We start from the raw sequence: 18,283 nt of genomic DNA on the forward strand, positions 1-18,283 counted from the left end.
GCACTGAGATCCCAAGGGGCATGCACTCTTTTGGAAGGAGTGTGGATGAGCATGTGCAGTTGAAGAGTTCAGTTCTAAAACACTGCATATCCATTTTGGAAAACAAAAATAATCCTGAGGTTCAGCAGTCAATGAATAGAGTTGATGCCGTCTGTAAAAAAAAAAAAAGTCACTTAAGGACTTGAGTTACCCACTGTCCTTCATTTGTACCATCATTTGTTTTAATTTTGTGAGATCATTTTGTAAGAGTAGGAATAAGACTCATTTTTCTCTGATTTTGGATATCATGTTGGAATGAAACTCTTCAGCAAAGTGGGCAGTGAGGTTTGGAGAGGAGCACTGTGAATGTGTGGGATTTAATTTGTCATATTTATTCTATATTTATACATCAGAATGTCAGTTTCTGTTTGAGTTGTCATTTTTTTTTTTTTTTTTTTCTTTTCCATGTTTGTGGAAAGGGTTTCTGCTGTTATTGGTTAATGTACATAGATAGCCCTGTTGGGATTTCATGTCTGGGGAGCTGGCACAGTATTGAGACGTACTGAACGCCTGTCCCTCTTCTATTTCAGTTTTACTTTTTATCACAGAGATGAAATTGTAGCAATATATATTTTTGTTATGTTTTTTTCCATTGTTAAGATTAGTTTAAAAAAAAAAATCAAGCACTTGGTTTGTCAAAATGCTAAAAGAAAACTCTTCCTCTTGTATTTCAATCACTACAGGACCAGGATGTCCTTGATTTTAGTTCCTGAGAACACACACACACACACACACACACACACACACACACAATGCCAAATGAATTATTTACTATTAACTCTACTCTCGGATATCTGCCTTCTTGTACCCCAGATAAGTCAAACTCTAAACAGCCCCTCTGACTTTACATCAATCTCATTATGCAGTTATATTCCCTGTGCACAGACTTGGCTCAGATATTATTTTGCAAATAATTGTTTTAAACTGCCTGGAGTACATTGGAGGACAAAGAAATGAGTCTCAGTAAGTTGAGACTATTTGAATGTCAATAGAACATACTTTGTATGATCGACAACTTATCTAATACTTAATTGTCTTGTTGCTGCAAGCTTTCCCCTGCGTGTTAAAACAAACGCTGATAATAATTTGCAAGTACTGTCTCATCCAAGTCTGTCTATCCAGCCAACATACACACTGCCTGGTGCTGAGGTTCTGTCCAGCTTTAAAGGAACAATCCTCCCTAAAACACTTCAACACTGTTCAAAAAACAGCTATTGGTGATGTACCTTGCATTTCTGGGTCAATTTTGTTGTTTTGTGCTGTATTTTTCTAACATAGACAACTTCACGTCCAGATATTTCCAGCAGCTACAATGGAGTTTGATATCAGAAAATGTTTCAGGATCTAAAACCTCAGCGGTAAACGTCAGGTTTTGGTGTCAGTCCCTCAGAATCAAAGAGCGAGGGCTTCTTTCTAGAGCCGCCATTTTGCACCAAGAGACGTTCAACAATCACACAGGGAGAAATCCATCGTAGAAGAGGAGAGAGACCAATTTCTCCACCCACAGGAGCAGGAGAGAGACCAGAATGCAATGCAGCAGAGAGACATGTTTTGTTTTGAATAAGGGCCATGCCTGCGATCATAGACGCGGCCCGATGTTCACAAACCAATTGGCTGGCTAGCTGTATTTATATGCCCACCCTTGATTGAAAGCAACAAGTTCACCCTCTTCTTTAGGGGATTTGGAAAGGCATTCTGGGAAATGTAGGAAATCACTAACTGCAGTAGAAGTAGATGAGGCACGTTGACAAAACTTCATCACAAAATATCTGATGAAATGCGTTGAACAGCACAGATTGATGTTTAACAGTGAAAGATTCTCTGAAGCTGGATTTTTCCTTTAATGATGCACTGTAGATGGACAGTTGGCTCTTTCTCCTCTTTTGTGTCCTTATTTACTTCACTGACGTTCATGATTCAATATAATAACACCTGACATGGGTTTAGGGTTAGGGTGTTTGCTTCTTATACTTCTTCTTATGCTTCTTCTGGTTTCTTTTAGCCTGCTGAGGTGCCAGATGGGTGGGGCTTTGTCACGTCAGACAATGCAGTGAGCACCAGAAAGCTTAGACGATCACAGAAAAGTATTTGAATAAATCAGTTCAGTGTATTTTGTATTTTTGTGCGATTGTCCACTTACCTGACACTGTGAACTCCACCCACCTGGCACTTCCAGAAGGGAAAAACAAATGCGAAGTGATTTGCAACTACAACTTCTTATTCTCTTAGGGTGGAGGCACGTGGAGGCAGATTTTGGTCAAATTTTCATACCATAGATTTTTCCTCTGAGGTTTTCCTTGAGCATCCTGGTCTTGACAGTCTGCTGTGACATTAGCTTTGACACTCAGTAACTTCAAGAACTCTTGGCTGTTTCTGAAAGCATTTACTTCACACTCTGCTTTTTCAACACACCCATGTGTCTAGTTTGGAACGACACATCGCTGTTGTCCTGAAAACCCTGTATCTCCAATGTTGGTGATTTTCATATTTTAACTTGACTTGAAGGATTACATGTTCCTCTCTGAAAAGATTGAAAAGATTCTATGACCCTTGGTCTTATGAAATCCTTTCAAACCCCTTTGGATAAACAGAAAAATACATGGTGGTCAAGCTAAAAACAAGGCTGATTTTCTTAGTTCCTGAAAAGTTGACATTTTAGAAGATACTTGGATTTCACCCAACAGAGACAAAATGTTTGTGTTACTTTTCAACACTGCATATATTAACAACAACACATATTGACCGAACATATGTTGTCAAAAAATAACATTTGAGCATATATATATATGTTGCCCCAAACTACATACCCAGATACAGTTATGGATAGTGAGTTATAGGTTCATTTATCCCGGTACAGTCTTATCTGATATACCCAAAATGCCTAATTGGTTGTCCATTTTTATTTTTATTTTTTTACAATTTAGTAATTCATCTGATGCTCGTATCCATGGCAACTTACAATGTGTGCAACAGCAGCATAAGCTTCAATTCCCACATCACCAACACTGCAAGCAACCAATAATAAGGAATATGCAAGAGTCAGAGCCACATTGCTTTCAGACAAGCCCCGGTGTTTGTCCAATAACAGAATACATATTTTTACTTTTGCAGTATTTACACAATGATATCACTGTCCTTAAAGGTAACCTTGTTTTCAACTACAAGTAATGATCTTATTTCACTGCCCTTTTTATGATATACTCTGTATTTTTAAGCCATGTTACACAATGTTTTGACTTGTTATATTTTGTCAAATGAATGAGCAGTATTAGCTGGTGCAACTGAATTCTCTCTGTAGCTTTTTTTTTTTTTTTTTTTGTGTTTGTCATGACAAATCATTTTTATCCTGGTCAGAGAAGTGGGATTTAACTTCTTTACCGTCTTCAGTCGAGGTTAAAGAAGCTGAATGTGTGTTTTTTTAGCATGAGGAGCGGGCCGTGACGCAGCGGCGGTTCACGGCTGCGTTGCGTGGCGTGAACTCTGACAGAAACTTTCCTCGTTTGAACTCTGAGCCCGGGCCGCCGCCCCGGCCGGCCTGCGGGGGAAACAGACTTGTAGCCTTGCGTGATGATGACAAAACTTGAAAGAAACGTATCAATCACACCCTTAAACCAGTTGAATGTTTGCCACTACATCAAGTAAAGATGTTATACTGTGTGTTGTTTCGAATGGGAGTAGAATGGTTCAACTACTTTGATGTGCTGCATTATTTTTTTTTTTGTTTTGTTTTGAATTATTTTTTAAGTTGAATAATTTATTTCCTGGCAAAATAAAGACTGAACTGTAAAGAGAGATATCTTTGTTTTCTTGGCTGTTATTTATTTTTATTTTTTTGCCCCCATGCAATGAAATCAGGGGAGAGTATAGTGAGGCTGTGTCTGTCCATCCATCCATCTGTCTGTCAAATGTGATATCTCACACACTGCTGGTCTTAAAGTTTATTGAGGTTTTTGAACAATCATACATTCAGTAGTTTAATCAGGGATATTATACATTAAACCAGCAAAAAGAAGAGAAAGAAAATAATAGACATAAAAAGCTGAATGAATAGGGGGGTCCTGTTCCAACACAAAGTGCATCACATTAAGGAAACAAGATGCTCAGAAAATGCAGTTTCATTGTGACTTGAATGCAAAAATAGCATTCACAGTGTTGATTTAAACCTTCATCTACTCTTGGAAGTTTGCTTGACTGTATTTGTTCTATTTCAGCAACACCTTGCTGCCCAAATGCAGCCAGTCTTCTGCATGCTGCATTGCTTAAGAGAACCTCAGCACTAGGTGTTGAGGGAAGAGAGAGAGTAACTCCTTCACTTTCCCTTCCCACATCACACTGCTCCTTACAGTGCCGGCTGTCTTTCCTCAAACTGAGACAAACCAGTTTCCACCAGCAGACTGTGTGACCTAGAATATTATAATACATTGGAAACACTGAGGCAATGTGGTTGGGCAATTTCCAAACAACAGTAACTAGCAGTGCTGTGTTACAATGCATTACTTCCTCCATTATTACCCACTATATCATTTAAATGTCATCCCAAGTACACCAAGCAATATTTGATTGAGTGACTGACTAATTGATTGGTTAGTTTGTTGATTCAGAATATGAAGCCACGCATTAGTGTCTGCTAAATGCCTACATTGTAATGCAAATAATTAATTAATTCATTTGTTGTTGATGTGTTTGTCAGGGATGATAGACACTAAGTTTCACTGCAGATACGTATGAACTCGTTCTGCCTTGGAGTCTCTGGATGGGAGCTGACAGTCTGCCTTCTCCACCCACTTCTGTTGCCTAACAGGCAACTGATCAAAAAATTTCAAACTCACTTGTCCTTTTGATCCTACAGGTTCAAACCAGGGAGCTTATTAATATAAAAAGCACACACACACATTTGTTTTTTTTGCACCTGACAAAAACAATCCAGAGTTGTGATTTATAAAACATTGGCTTACACTGATTTTCTCCAATTGACTGTGGCATATCAAATCATAAAACCTAAAACTGAACCCATAACAGTATAAAACTTTGTATTATCCAAGTTTCGATTGCAATTGATATTTTATTTTCCCTTAGAAATTACTACATGAAGGAATCAAGGATAAAGTGGGCCCCATGTCAGGATGTGAGATGTCATGGAACCAAAGTTGTTGCATTATCCTCAGCTAACCTGCCCAGAGAGCTGGGCCCTTGGATTTGTCAGAAAGTACATAGGAAAAACAGTCAGATAATTCAATGTCATTGATATAGTCAGTCAGACGGAAGGGTGGCATTGCTTGTGCACTTGAATGGCAATGATTTTCTCCCTGCGTGGCTCATGGCAGTGTTTTTCAGTCCACCGAGGGACGTGTGAGTGCTCCATGTGAGTGCCAAAAATAATGAAATGTTCCTTTAAAAATGTGTACATCCCATTTGTTGGCCCGATGGGGGTGGAAATCATATTTAGATATTTTCCTGCTTGGTTTTATGTACGCTCAAATAAAACGGGTTTCATGAATACTGGAATATAACTATTGGTTCATAAAATTCAGTTTAAAAAAAACACTTACACAGACATTTTCGTCGGAATGGAAATGTTTAAGTCACAACACCCCCCATAAAGCCGTGGTATCGTCCAGTCGCTCGGTTGCCCCGGAACCAGCGTCACTCTGCCCGGTGTGTGAGAGCAGGTGAAACTGTTTTCTTCGCGAGGTTGTAACTGATAAAAAAGTAAGTTTTTGAGCTTTTCCAGAACATTATCAGTGTAGAATACTAACGCAATACGAGTTAACTATTTCAGCCTTTGTTTTAATTGAGTTAAGATGGATTCAAAGAGCCTTTGACTTGTGTGTTGACAGATTAGCTAACGTTAGCCTGCTAGCCAAAGCTATGACAACAGTAGTAAAGCCTGGTAACATTACTAGGCTTGACACCCGCGGCGCTCCGCTAGCTAGCAAACAAAAGAAGTCTCGTCTTTTGGGAAACTGACAAGCAGCAAAGACTGAGCCTTCGAAGAATATTGTCTCATAATAAAGCCATCTAGCTAGCTGTCTTTTTTGTTCTATTGAAAGTGGCTGTGGTGTTTTACTAACAACTAGAAGCGAGATCCAGTCACGTTTAAGAAGGCCAATACAACCATGTTTGCCTTGTTTAGCTAGCATCAATGGTGAACCAGGTCGTGTTATCTAACGCCCGGGGTAGTTATCTCCGGGCAGTGGGAACAAGTCCCCAACTGTCCCAAAATTGAGTATAGTAATTCAAGGCCATTCATTCAAAGTCTCGAATGGCTGTTAAATTATCTGTTAAAGTCTCTGGACCTGCCTTAATATTGGACTGGGTCTCGGTGCGCTGTTGTGTAGTGAAAACTGGCCCAGTCACGCAGACTTGGCTTAAACCCTGAAATGACCACAGCCTTTTCGTTTCCACATTTATTTCATTTGCGAAATTGGTAACATGCAATAAAATATCATAAAATCTTGCATATAACTGACAGACATCCTAATCGCTAGATTAAGGTCAATGTTGCCTTTTCCAGGTATCGTTAGCTACCATCTCCCAAACTGGCATTAACTACAAATCTCAATTAATTTAACGCTAACGTTACTTTGCTGTAAGTAATGTGTAGTTTGCTACATTATACTAGACAATAGACATGGCTCGCTAGCGAAATATTGTGTAAATCAACGTTAGCTATTGACATGCCACAGTGGGATAATGTGGTACTAATGACGCAGTTGTTGGTTTACTCGTTTTAGCCAGGCGGCTATTTGACAGCTAAGCACCGAGTACATCATGAACCCGTTTGACTGCAGAGCCCACTTCAAGGATTTATTCATACCAACATGAATCTGTTGAGAAAACGTTGACGTTTAGGAAATCAAGTCAGGCTCGTGACAGCTGCTGGCCCGTTACCACCAGCTCCGATACGTTCCGTTCTCTTGTTTTCAGAGACGTCACACCAGACTCCGTTTATAAATCTGACCGTTAAAAGTGGCTTCGCTTATCGGCAAAGTTGCATACCGTGTGCAACATGACTCAAGACCTTTTAACGGATTATTAAGACCCACTGTTAATTTCGGCGTACATCCGACATGCGTATTAGAATCAAATTTAAATTTTTACACTTGGTTCGTCTTGGTTCGGTCTTTCTCCAGAACACATCCGGAAGGCGTTAGCAAGCAGTGTCAATCAGTTTAAAAAGTTTAGGTTGTATTGGAATAAAGTGCTTCCTGGTGAATCACTTGTATGCTGAATTTTTAATTTGTCTCCTAAGAATTAATAAAAGGTCGTAAGTCATGTTCTACCATGTTTATACATTTGTCTATAAGCAAGGCATTATTAAACTGACAGATTTTTGATTGGAGTTTGGCGTGACATTCTCTCCATACAACCTCTCAATGATAATGATGGCTGACTGCTAATCATGAGTCATTCACCTGTAGGGACTACCGTGCGGACTGCAGACGTCAACACAGTATCACAAACGCTGGACAAACTCGTAAGTAGCTCTGTAAATCTTTAATTGTAGCTGACCCCCAAAGATTTTTTACAGGCAACATTATTGCTGTAAATGCACTACTATGTCTTGGATCTATTGAAGTTAGTCTGTCAAGTAGTGTTTCAGCAGTAAATGTTCACTGCTCGTTGACTGGTGATGTTTTATCAAAATGTCGTGCAGTGAACTTTACCTGTGACGTTTCGATTTTCCCTTTTATTCTAGAATCTGTTAGAGTTGAATGGACAAGGCAGCCAGAAATACACAGGTATGGCCTACATCCTCCACACTTTTTTTTTGTTCGGCTTGTATTGTCCACTAGAGGTGTGTCGAGGTAGATGAGGAGTGGGTATGTTTTTCTCTGTTCCCTGCCAACCCAAATGCGTGTTTCTTCTCCAGGTCCAGCCCAGCTAGTGAAGCCCAGTGAAGATTCAGTAATGCCCGTTAAGAAGAAGAGAAAGTTCCCTGGTCCAGATGACCAAGAGCACAGGAAGTCTAAAATTGCCAGGTGAAGACAAACACACATTCTAACTCTGTTCCTCTCTGTATTCCATGCTGTGTTTCTGGCCATCATCTATCTGCAGTTTCTGAAATCTCTTCTGCTCTCCGTTTGTGAATCCATCTCCCTCTTGTGTCCGTTTGTCTGCCCATGTCTCAATCTACACACTGACTCTCCTTCATCCCTAATGGAGCATTTGTGCTTTCTAGATCTGTTGTGCAACATGTTGGTCCAACCTTTAACACCTAGCTATAGTGAGTTAGAGACTAGTTGTTGGAGAGGACAGTCACTGGCTGAACCCTGCGGCAGCCTGAAAATGGTCAGCTCTGGTTAGGATAGCAGGGTTGTCTTACACCTGGCAGCAGGCGTAGCGAACCCCTCACCTTCTCATTTTCCTCTAGTGTGTGTGTGTGTGTGTGTGTGTGTGTGTGTGTGTGTCTCTCAAGGGAAGTGTGAAGCAATGTTGGGAAGAATGCAGTCCCGGCACATGTATCTTGGTGTGTGTGTGTGTGTGTGTTCTGAGTTGTGCACCCTTCTACTCGACTGGGGAACACGCAGCACTCAGCACATATTTGTCCTCTTAATCAGCGCTGGCCTCAGTCGTCAGGAAGGAGGAGGACTGTAGGAGAGGACAGACTGATTTCTACAGTCTGTCCTAGGAAAGGGCTTCTAAGGTGTTTGGATTTCTCACTTTATCCACTAACTAGTCCAGATGCTGTCCAGTCCCACGACTCCTAGCTGAGAGTGCAGCCATAACTGTTGCTGTAGTTGAAGTTATTACAGTCCTGGAATAATCATGACCATAACATTAACCCAATGTATTGTCAAGAAGAATAGATCCACTCTACTATATTGCCATACTTCAATAGGTTAGCTGTCTTTCAGTATCATAACACAGAGGCCTGTCATCGAGTCCAGAATGCTTCGTTAGCATTGCCCAAACTTAATGAATTCCACACCTGTTAGCCAAAACTGCTTTGCTAGCTAGTTGTAACTAAACTATTCACTGCCAAAAAATATTTTTTTTAGATAAGACGCTGCAGTTGCAAAGCTTACACACATTATCCGGACAGTAACACTGGACGAGGTGAGAGAGAGCCGTTTGGTGTTAGGGGCTAAGTGTCTGATGACTGACTGACAGTTTGACTGACTGATCCACTGATTGACTGGAATTTGGGTCCTGATGCCCACGTCTGGTGCCATGAGGAAAAATTGTGTTATTTTGATTCAATATAAACATACAAACTATTTATATTATCAAAATACATTCATACATCACATTTGACAACTCAGAGATGCCTCTTCTGTTAGCTTTGCATGCAGCAGGAGCAGTCCCGATGCTGCACTGTCCTCCACATCACGAGTCAATGCATCGCTTTTATTCCAAAACTGCCATACATTCATTTTAAAAGTGGTTAGTTAAAGCTGCACTAAGCAGCTAAAAATCTAAGCAACGTTTTTACGCAAAAATACTGCAACATAGAAGAGCGCCCCATACTCCTTAAATTGGCACGCTTTGGAGGAGTTTCTGCAAATGTTGTCATGCTTGTTTGGCTGGGTCAGTCCTCTTTTCTTGTAATGAAATCTTGAAATAGCTGGATGCTTTCTGAGATGTTGTATGGCTGGGCGATATGGCCTAAAAATAAAATCTCTGATTTTTTCACACTTACACCCGATTTACGATTTTAGTCGTTTTTTTTTTTCTTAAAAACAAACTAAAAAAGACAAAGGCATTATTCATTTTCCACTGTGTATATGAGCACCATATCTTTGGCGATATGAAACGCCACCACATCTGTAATGTCTTTCCACCGCGGCCCTTCTTGTTTTTTTTCTTCTGGTTTGGCGGCTGCCGCTAGCTTGTGCATCTCGCAGTGCCACACACTTCCTGTGTAGGATAGGAGCTCCTCGCTTGTAGAAGCGTCCCCTCATTGATACTGTGTTTGTGTCTGAGGGGAAAACTTGGTGGGCGTTGTTATTGACTGCGGAAGCTCAGGGAAGCGGTGGGGCTTGATTGACAGAGAGCGGTTCCGTGCCGTATTACCCAGGTTAAAGTCAAACTTGATTTTCATTTTTACACATCGTCCTAAACCATAAAATCTATTTATCGCCCAGCTCTAGTTACACTCGACCTCAGATCCGCGGACCCCGGCTGATCAGCACAGAGAAGCCGTTCTCCAGTAAGAAGTGCCTGGCCTGGTTCCACGAGTATGCCGGCACGGACGAGGTGGTCGGCCCAGAGGGCATGGAGAAGTTCTGTGAAGACATCGGCGTGGAACCGGAGAACGTGAGTCCCTTTGGCCGAATCAATCCCTTTGCCTTTTCCTAGTCTGTTCAGTGTTACAAATGTCTGCTCTGTGCCGTGTTGTTCTGTAGTGGTGGAGGTTGGGGGATTGGTTTTGTTTGTTTGTTCCTCATCTGTCCCTGTTTTGTTTGTAGTGCGGGTGGTGCCACTTCAACTAAAGTTGTTTGACTATTGCTTCATTTTTGTGAGGAGAAATGTGAAATTAACAGAAACACTGTAATTTAGCCAATTTTCCTCCTGAGCTGTGGTGGTCGTTTTCCTGTTGTGGTACGCCACTGCTGAATGAAAGCAGAGAAAACACTGTTTTTATTCCCGCCTACTAAACTAAAGCTGGCCAGGCCATTGTTTTTTGGCTTGACCACCTAAAAGATAATGAACTCCAGACACATCATGTAGAATATTTTGCAATTCTAGACTTTGCGGGGGCCTTCTAATATTAAAATCATTTTTATAATTATCTTTTCCTTACAAATAGCGGCTGAATGTATTCCGATTTGTGTTTCGAAGTGCTTTGTCCTCTCAAGTCTTCATTTTCACTCACTATCCACTTTTTTGGCAAAAGTGTCTCTCTCTACTTTCCACTATCTAATAAAGGCAAAAAATGCCAAAAAATAGTCTTTAAAAAAAAAAAAAAAAGAGTAGGCAGTGTGATATTTTTTTTCCAAGAGTGAATAGAGAACACACACACACACACACACAGACACCAGATGTTGATTTAAATGCTGGCTGGGATAAAAAAATTAATTGTTTTTCTCTGTCTTTGTCTCTCTCTCTCTTTTTCTCTTGTAGATTATCATGTTAGTTTTAGCCTGGCATCTAGAAGCAATAAATATGGGATTTTTCACAAAAGAGGAGTGGCTCAGGGGAATGACCTTATTACAGTAAGTACCTTTTTTATGTTATACTAAATACTTCTTGGTCATAAAACGTGTTCACTCCTCCTGGCCCAATGTTCAGTGTTTCCTGCTCCTTACTGGCATTGACAAATCCAGTGTGATTCTCTTGTTGTGGGGGAAAAACAGAGTCACAAGAATAACTCTTCATCCACATCTGGTTTATTACTGTTAGTCAGAATCCCTCTCTACACACACACACACACACACACACACTCTGAAATTGCTGAAAACTGCATTAATCTATAATCCCCTCTACCTAAATTTAGGCCTACACCTCGCTCACAAGATGACAGCCAATCATCTTTGACCTCGCTGTCAGTCATACACGCTCACAACTGTCACCACACTTGTAAGAAAACACTGTTGTTGAATTGTGACTCATTGTGTTCCCCCCCCCCCCCCCGCCCGCAGGTGTGACTGCACAGAGAGGGTACGGAGTAAACTGGATTGCCTTCGCGCTGATCTCAACGACTCTGCACTCTTTAAAAACATCTACAGATACGCCTTTGACTTTGCCAGGGTGAGTGTGTTGTTTTAGCTGAACCAGTTTGTTGTCGGTCTCTTCGTTTCTCTGGGCCTTCCTGGGACATTTGGTACTCTGCCCTATTGCATACATACAAACAAACAAATCAACTCCTGTTATTTTTTCAATAGCACATTTCTTACGGTAAACATACTCAGTCTTCCTGCATGTTGTCTGCATATCAGAAGCTGCCATGTTTATGTATTTGTAATATAAACTTGCTGTGTTGCAACACTCGATGTGACGAACACGTTCTCTTTCATGGCATGGAAAAATGTATTGTCCATCTGTTCAATCAATCTTTATATATGTGTCAAGTTTTGAGTTCCTCAATTTCCATCAAAGCATCAACAGTCACCTATACGATCTGCCTCTCTTGGTACAAGTTGTCAAGGTAAAGGGTCTCTGGTGATTTTTCAAACCAAACTAATTTGTGAATTACTTGCTTAAAAACAATACAAAGCAGTTGTGATTTATTACATGCAACTTTTAGATTAAGTGAAATAAACATGAATACAGCTTTGGCAAGGAGTTGGAGCACCTGATCCTCTTTGAATGAATGGCTGTTAGCAAGACCATGGGGTCAGACAGTTTCCCAATCCCAAACATTCAGCCGTTTTCTCAACACCTATCAGTCCAAGTCACGCTGGACTAGATGCTGGTCCAGCGTGACTTGGGAGAACTCGCTGTCAGCAGTAATCATAGAGACAAACACTGCAGCAGACGGCCCAAAAACCAGAGCATTAAGCAGGCTTCTTCCCCATGTTCTCCTCACAACACTGACCCTGTTACCCCCCCCACACCCCCCTCCAACCCCTCAGGATAAGGACCAGAGGAGTTTGGACATGGACACGGCTAAATCTATGCTGGCCTTGCTGCTGGGGAGAACATGGCCTCTCTTCCCGGTCTTCCACCAGTTCCTGGAGGTAAATCTCTCTCTAGCTCTGTCACTCCATTGTTTCTTATTATTTTTGCTTTAGTGTTGTCACGGCAGCACAATTTTGACTTTGATACTACTACCATACCACTGCGAACAAGAAAAAACATTGATCATTGTCACAGAACAGCTCGGGGTGCTTTGCCAAGTTACTTGTTACCACACTGACTTGACAGCTTTGTAGCAATGTTTGCACTGGGATTTTGATGTCACTCGGTGTCCATCTTTGACAGCTCTATAAACAGGAACTTTCTCTGTTGCTGGGCGCAAAGGTTTGTCAACTTGGTTGGCCAACTTTTGCAATCTTGTTTGCGGTTTTTATTTTAATTTTTTTTAAAGCTGCAGTGATTTAAATATGAGGGGGCTTTCTATTAAGTAGCTGATAAAATACAAAAACATCTAAAATCTACATTTTTATTGTTGACTCAGAAAAATGAAAAGTTGTTGGCTAAAAAGGATGAATGTGGATTAAAGGACGCCAAACATAAATGTCTTGCTTTTCTCTCACGCTGTGTGCGTTTAGTTTTCTCCAAAAACCTTCCTGGGCTCAGGTAAAGCCTGTGTATAGGAAACACTGAAGTTTAGGTTGAGTGGGACCCAGTTCCAGATGTGTTGGACTGTCTGACACTCCTCCCTCCCTCCCTCTCTCCCTTCCTCCTTCCTTTTCTCCCACAGCAATCAAAGTACAAGGGGATGAATAAGGACCAGTGGTATAACGTGTTGGAGTTCAGCAGGACCATCAACGTAGACCTCAGCAACTACGACGAAGACGGGGCTTGTGAGTAGTTTTTGTTTTTTTGTTTTTTTCAATCAGGGTCCATAGTTCATTGTCTCAAACTTGAGTTAACTTTCACACAGTTGCCAAGCAGTGAGATTGGTCAAAGCATATTGTGGTTCTTGTGCTAACTCTTAAGCTAACCAGATACTTAACCTTAGTGTTGTCATAACCATAATCGCAGGAAAGAGCACCATCTGGGGCGTTAAGCTCATTGAAAAGAATGGGGTCATAGCGAGGATATTTTTAATCAGATTTTTTTTTGCTAAAGATTATTTTATTGCATTTTTTCTTTATTGGATAGTCACACTGAACACGGACAGGAAGGATGAGAGAGAGAGAGGGGTTGACATGAAACAAAGGTCCCAGGCCGGATTTTAAAGCTGCCACTGCTTGTTGCAGAATAAATCATAAGGTGCCATAAGGTGCTCTGGATCAGGGTGTTGAAATATGTTCTCTCTCCGCAGGGCCAGTGCTGCTAGATGAGTTTGTGGAGTGGCAGAAAGCTCGGCCAGCGTCGTAGCAAAACCGTCACAACGCCAAACTACCAAAAAGGAGAAAGAGGGAGAGGAAATAAAAGAAAAACACATGCAGATTCTCTCTACTGTTCTTAAAAAAAAAAAAAAAAAAAAAAAAAAAAAAAATAAGCAAAACAACGGTTCTCACCCACACTGAGGGACTACAAACACACACACACACACACCTCCGATGGACTACATAACCATCCCTACGGACTATACACACACTCACTTCCCACCCGAAACGGCCTCTTTGCATTCTCAGCCAATCGTCAGAGCCCTTTCTCTCTCACTGAAGAGACTTTTTACAGTGTTAATTTTGGGGAAAAAAAAAAAGTTTGTAAAATGAGAAAACAAAGGAAAAAATGAACTGAAGGGAGAGGAGGGACTGTTTTTCATATTTCATTTGTGGCCACAGTTTATAGCAAGTATTGTAAGATCGGCTGTGGAATTTACGTTTTCTCGATAATTCTTTTTTTTTTCCATTTTGAGTCTTAACTTGTTTATAGTATGTTTTCAGAAGAAGAATAATAATAAAGGAAATTAAATTGCGACAACTTGCTTCTTTCTCAGTAATTGGTCCAACTTACTGGGTGTTATTCACTAAATAAGCCTTTTATTTTATATGAACAGTTGATATTTACAACACCACATGTGCATTGTAGTACTTGTGTACCTTGTGGACATTTATTGCAACAGTGTCAAAGTTTTTTGTGATGGTCATTTGTAATGTGTGCAATAATCAAGTATAATGAAGTACCCCATATTTATTGTCTTTTGTAGATATCAAACCATTGATAATAACATGGATGTGACCAGAGGCCTTGATAGAGTTTGGTCAGGTTGCACTTGGGAACCTGACCAAACTCTAGGAGATATTGACAAAATCAAATATCACATTATTTTAGACCGAATACCTTGATATGGATAATGTGACGATATTTTGGGGATGAGTATTTGTGCTTTTATAAGATATGTACACACACAAAAATTGGTAATGATCGTTAATAATTAGTAATGTGTAATCAGTAATGTGGATATGATGAGCAGGTAAAGCCAATCATTGTTCTTTTTACTCAGCCAGAACATTAAGACCAGGAAGTGACACTTAAGTTATTTCACAATATTACGATAATCAAAATTATATCTAGTCTCATATCACAATATCGATACTATACGATACATTTCCCAGCCCTAGTTGCACTGTAGGCACCATGTTGCTGCCCTTTCTTTAAAACTAAGAAATGTCACTTGCAAAATAAAACAGTGCCCTCCTATAGATATGCCCAAAATTTCAACAGTCTGCTGGAATAGGGTGACTCTAAGTAATGAGCAGGATTGTAGTGCTAACATTTCACTGAAACATGCAGTAACCAAACTATCAATAACCCATTGATGCTTTAGATAGAGTTGAAGTGTTTTGGGGTGGATTATTCCTTTAAGGCTGGTGCACAGGGAGTGGAGCAGATACCTGTGGAGCCCCTTGTACTTCTGTCCATCCAACTCCTCAACTGTGTGCGGTTCAATATTGCACTTTTCCTCCAGGTGAAGCAGGTGGAAATCTACTTCCCATAAAGGTTCACTGATGTTTAGATCTGCTGACTGGGGCCATGGAAGGAGTTTGACTTCATCCTGCTGTTCATGAACCTCCTCTTGACTTCAGCAGTGTGTATTGGGGCGTTATCAACTTGGGATATAACTACATTGGTCCAGTGAAACGGCCTCAGATTCCCTGCCCGCTTTACAACCATGCAGATCAATCATCAGACCTATTGATTCCCACTAGATGGCTGCCGTACCATCACAGATCCACCAGGTTTAACAGTTGGCATTGCAGGTCGAAGGCTTCTTTTGGCTTTTTCCGAACGCAAACCCGACCAGATGTGAGGAAAAAGACTGAGAGAAGACTCATCAGACTGCATTACTTTTCTCCCAGGTTTTTCGCCCCTCACACCAGGTTGTGCGTCTTCTGTATTCTGCAATTCAGGCCCCAACTATTTAACCTCTTTTGAGTTCTGAGAGTTGCCTCATGCTGCCTCATGTTGCCTGTCAGATCTTTTAAAGCTGACACTGCAAATTGGTATTCATCTCAATATGATTTGCCTGTGTGTGTGCGGCTTTGTAATTGTGATGTGGCTACTATAAACTCGTCACACTGAAAAAACAAATTACTTTTTAGCTCATTCTATCATACTAGGCTATACCTATTTGACTATTTATATAAAAAAAAATTACCAAATTTTAATTTATTTAGTATTTTTAAAATCTCATTACTTTTACTTCGTGGAAAACAAATCTTTGCTGGTGACTTCATTGTGCACCAGAAGGCAAACAAAAATTCCAACCAATGAAACATCACAGATTTTTTAACAATCCCGCCCCTCCCATCAAATAAAACTGCCTTTCTCTCCCTAACTGATCTCCCATTGGTTTACACTTTTGAATGATCCCTTCCTGCGTTATGTCCCACCCCCAACATCCTGTTTCAGCAGGAAATACATCACATTAAGGAAGAAACATGCTCTCAAAATGCGGTTTCACTGTGACTTTAAACTCCTTTTTCCTATATTATTTTCATTATTTTCCCTCGTGATATCTATGTGTTAAATCTCCATGTGGAATAGCGGTCTCTCCTCTCTCTCCTCTCTCTCCTCTTTCTCCTCCCTCTCCTCCCTCCCTGCCTCTCTGTTAGCGGAGTCCATCGGTCCTGCTGAGGCGGCGGCCATGATGGCGTTGAGGCGGGTCAGGGACAGGGAGCGCTGTTTGAGCCTGGGGGCGGGGCCTAACTCGGCGGGGGCGGGGCTTGGGAGGTGGCCGTATCGCTGCCCCTCCTCGTCGTACTGGTACAGGCGAATCACGCGGCTCCGTGGGGCCGGGCGAGGGCGGGGAGACGGTGAATGCACCTCCTCTTCTCCTTCTCCTCCTCCTCCTCCTCCACTGCTGGTTTTCATCCCTTCTTCCTGTTTTTCTCTCCCTCTCTCCTCCTCTTCTGTGTCAGAATCGCTACTGTCATCTTCTAAAGCGCCAACACTGGATCCTCCTCCTTTCTCTACTTCCTCCTCGCTCCTCTTCTCCTCACTCTCTCTCCCAGCTGCCTCGTTCTCCTCTCTCCATCCCTCCTTCTCCTCCCTGCTGTCTCTCCTCCCCTCTTTCTCCTCTTCATCTTCTCTCCTCCTCTCCTCCTTGCTGTCTCTCCTCCCCTCTCTCTCCTCTCCATCTTCCTCAGTCCTCTTCTCCTCACTACCTCCTCCAGCTGTCTCCTTCTCCTCCTTGCTCTCTCTCCTCCCCTCTTTCTCCTCTCCATCTTCACTCCTCCCTTCCTCATCTGTTTCTTCTCCTGACAGGCTGCCGCTGCTGGACTCTCTCTCCTCCTCCGCCTCCCCATCATTCCCTCTCTTCTCCTCCCATGTTCTCCCTCTCTCCTCCTCCCTCATCTCTTTCTCCTCCTCCCTCATCCCTTTCTCCTCCTCCATCCCCCTCTCCCCCTCTCCTGCTGGGTCACATCCCTCCAGGTAAGCGGCGGTTTCCGGCTGCCGCTCCTCCTGTGGTTTGTGCCGGAAGCTCCTCTGAGGCTTGTCGGGGGCAAAGGAGCTTGTCGATGAAACTGTCGTCTCCATGGTTACACCGAGCGCTGAGTCGTCGTCGCCGGTGTAGCCGCCCAACTCCCGTTCCGTCTGGAAGGCCTCGTCGTCGTACATGGGCGGCACGGTCGTCATGGTGACCGTGGTGTCGGTTTGGGGTCTTCGTTGCCGTAGCGACGGGACCCTCTGAGTGACCGCCCCTAAACACCTGAAAGGAAACAGTTTGAGAACAACAGTTTTGTACAAGGAGGAGAAGTGACACACTCTTGTATCTTGGTGCATCAAAGATGTCTGACATACTGTTTTGATCATTTCCTCAAAGAAATGTGGATTGGTTCAGATGAGGCGAAGCTGGAATGTGGAACCAAACATCTTTTTTGTTGTGGTAATGAATCAATCTAGTTCAGTACATTCGTGCTTATTTCTATGGCATTAACAAAGTTTTATTCGCAGTGAATGTACAGTAGCTAAATGAGTATTTAAAGCTGCACTAGACAAGATTTTTATTTAAAACTACAGCCATCTTGTCAGTCTAAAGTCAGCCAAGAAAAGAGCGTCCCATCCCCACTAACTGAGACGCTGTAGATTCAGCCTGTTTCTAATGGTAAAAAAAAAAAAAACATCTAATGGTTAAATGCATGCTACTGAAGTTACCATCTGCTATTGGCTGATCTTTGGTGCCTTGTCACCTTCTGTAGAGCACAACAAGTGGCGACATCATCACCTGCCACCAAAG

General features: G+C 41.8%; 1 protein-coding gene across 1 annotated transcript; it reads left to right on the forward strand.

Moving 5' to 3' along the window:
- Nucleotides 1-5,678: 5,678 nt before the first annotated feature.
- Nucleotides 5,679-14,525, forward strand: LOC139659567 (DCN1-like protein 5). The gene is made up of 10 exons (XM_071537875.1): nucleotides 5,679-5,748; nucleotides 7,461-7,516; nucleotides 7,739-7,781; nucleotides 7,913-8,021; nucleotides 10,128-10,299; nucleotides 11,107-11,198; nucleotides 11,625-11,733; nucleotides 12,558-12,662; nucleotides 13,349-13,451; nucleotides 13,916-14,525. Exons 4-10 carry the CDS (start codon nucleotides 7,951-7,953, stop codon nucleotides 13,969-13,971), a joined length of 708 nt encoding a protein of 235 aa, XP_071393976.1. The 5' UTR covers nucleotides 5,679-5,748; nucleotides 7,461-7,516; nucleotides 7,739-7,781; nucleotides 7,913-7,950; the 3' UTR covers nucleotides 13,972-14,525.
- The last annotated feature ends 3,758 nt before the right edge of the window (nucleotides 14,526-18,283 follow it).

This window comes from Centroberyx affinis, unplaced genomic scaffold (assembly GCF_046629955.1).
Source record: "Centroberyx affinis isolate AG114_WGS23_722 - 3 ecotype Tasmania unplaced genomic scaffold, CSIRO-AGI_Caff_v1 ptg003142l_1, whole genome shotgun sequence".
Taxonomy (NCBI): domain Eukaryota; kingdom Metazoa; phylum Chordata; class Actinopteri; order Beryciformes; family Berycidae; genus Centroberyx; species Centroberyx affinis.

Excerpts from the sequence above, each read along its gene's own strand:
- LOC139659567 (XM_071537875.1), top strand. The coding sequence starts at position 7,951 with ATGCCCGTTAAGAAGAAGAGAAAGTTCCCTGGTCCAGATGACCAAGAG. Across the intron at positions 11,199-11,624 it reads AGGGGAATGACCTTATTACA|GTGTGACTGCACAGAGAGGG; the intron begins GTAAGTACCTTT and ends CCCCGCCCGCAG. Across the intron at positions 12,663-13,348 it reads TCTTCCACCAGTTCCTGGAG|CAATCAAAGTACAAGGGGAT; the intron begins GTAAATCTCTCT and ends TTTCTCCCACAG.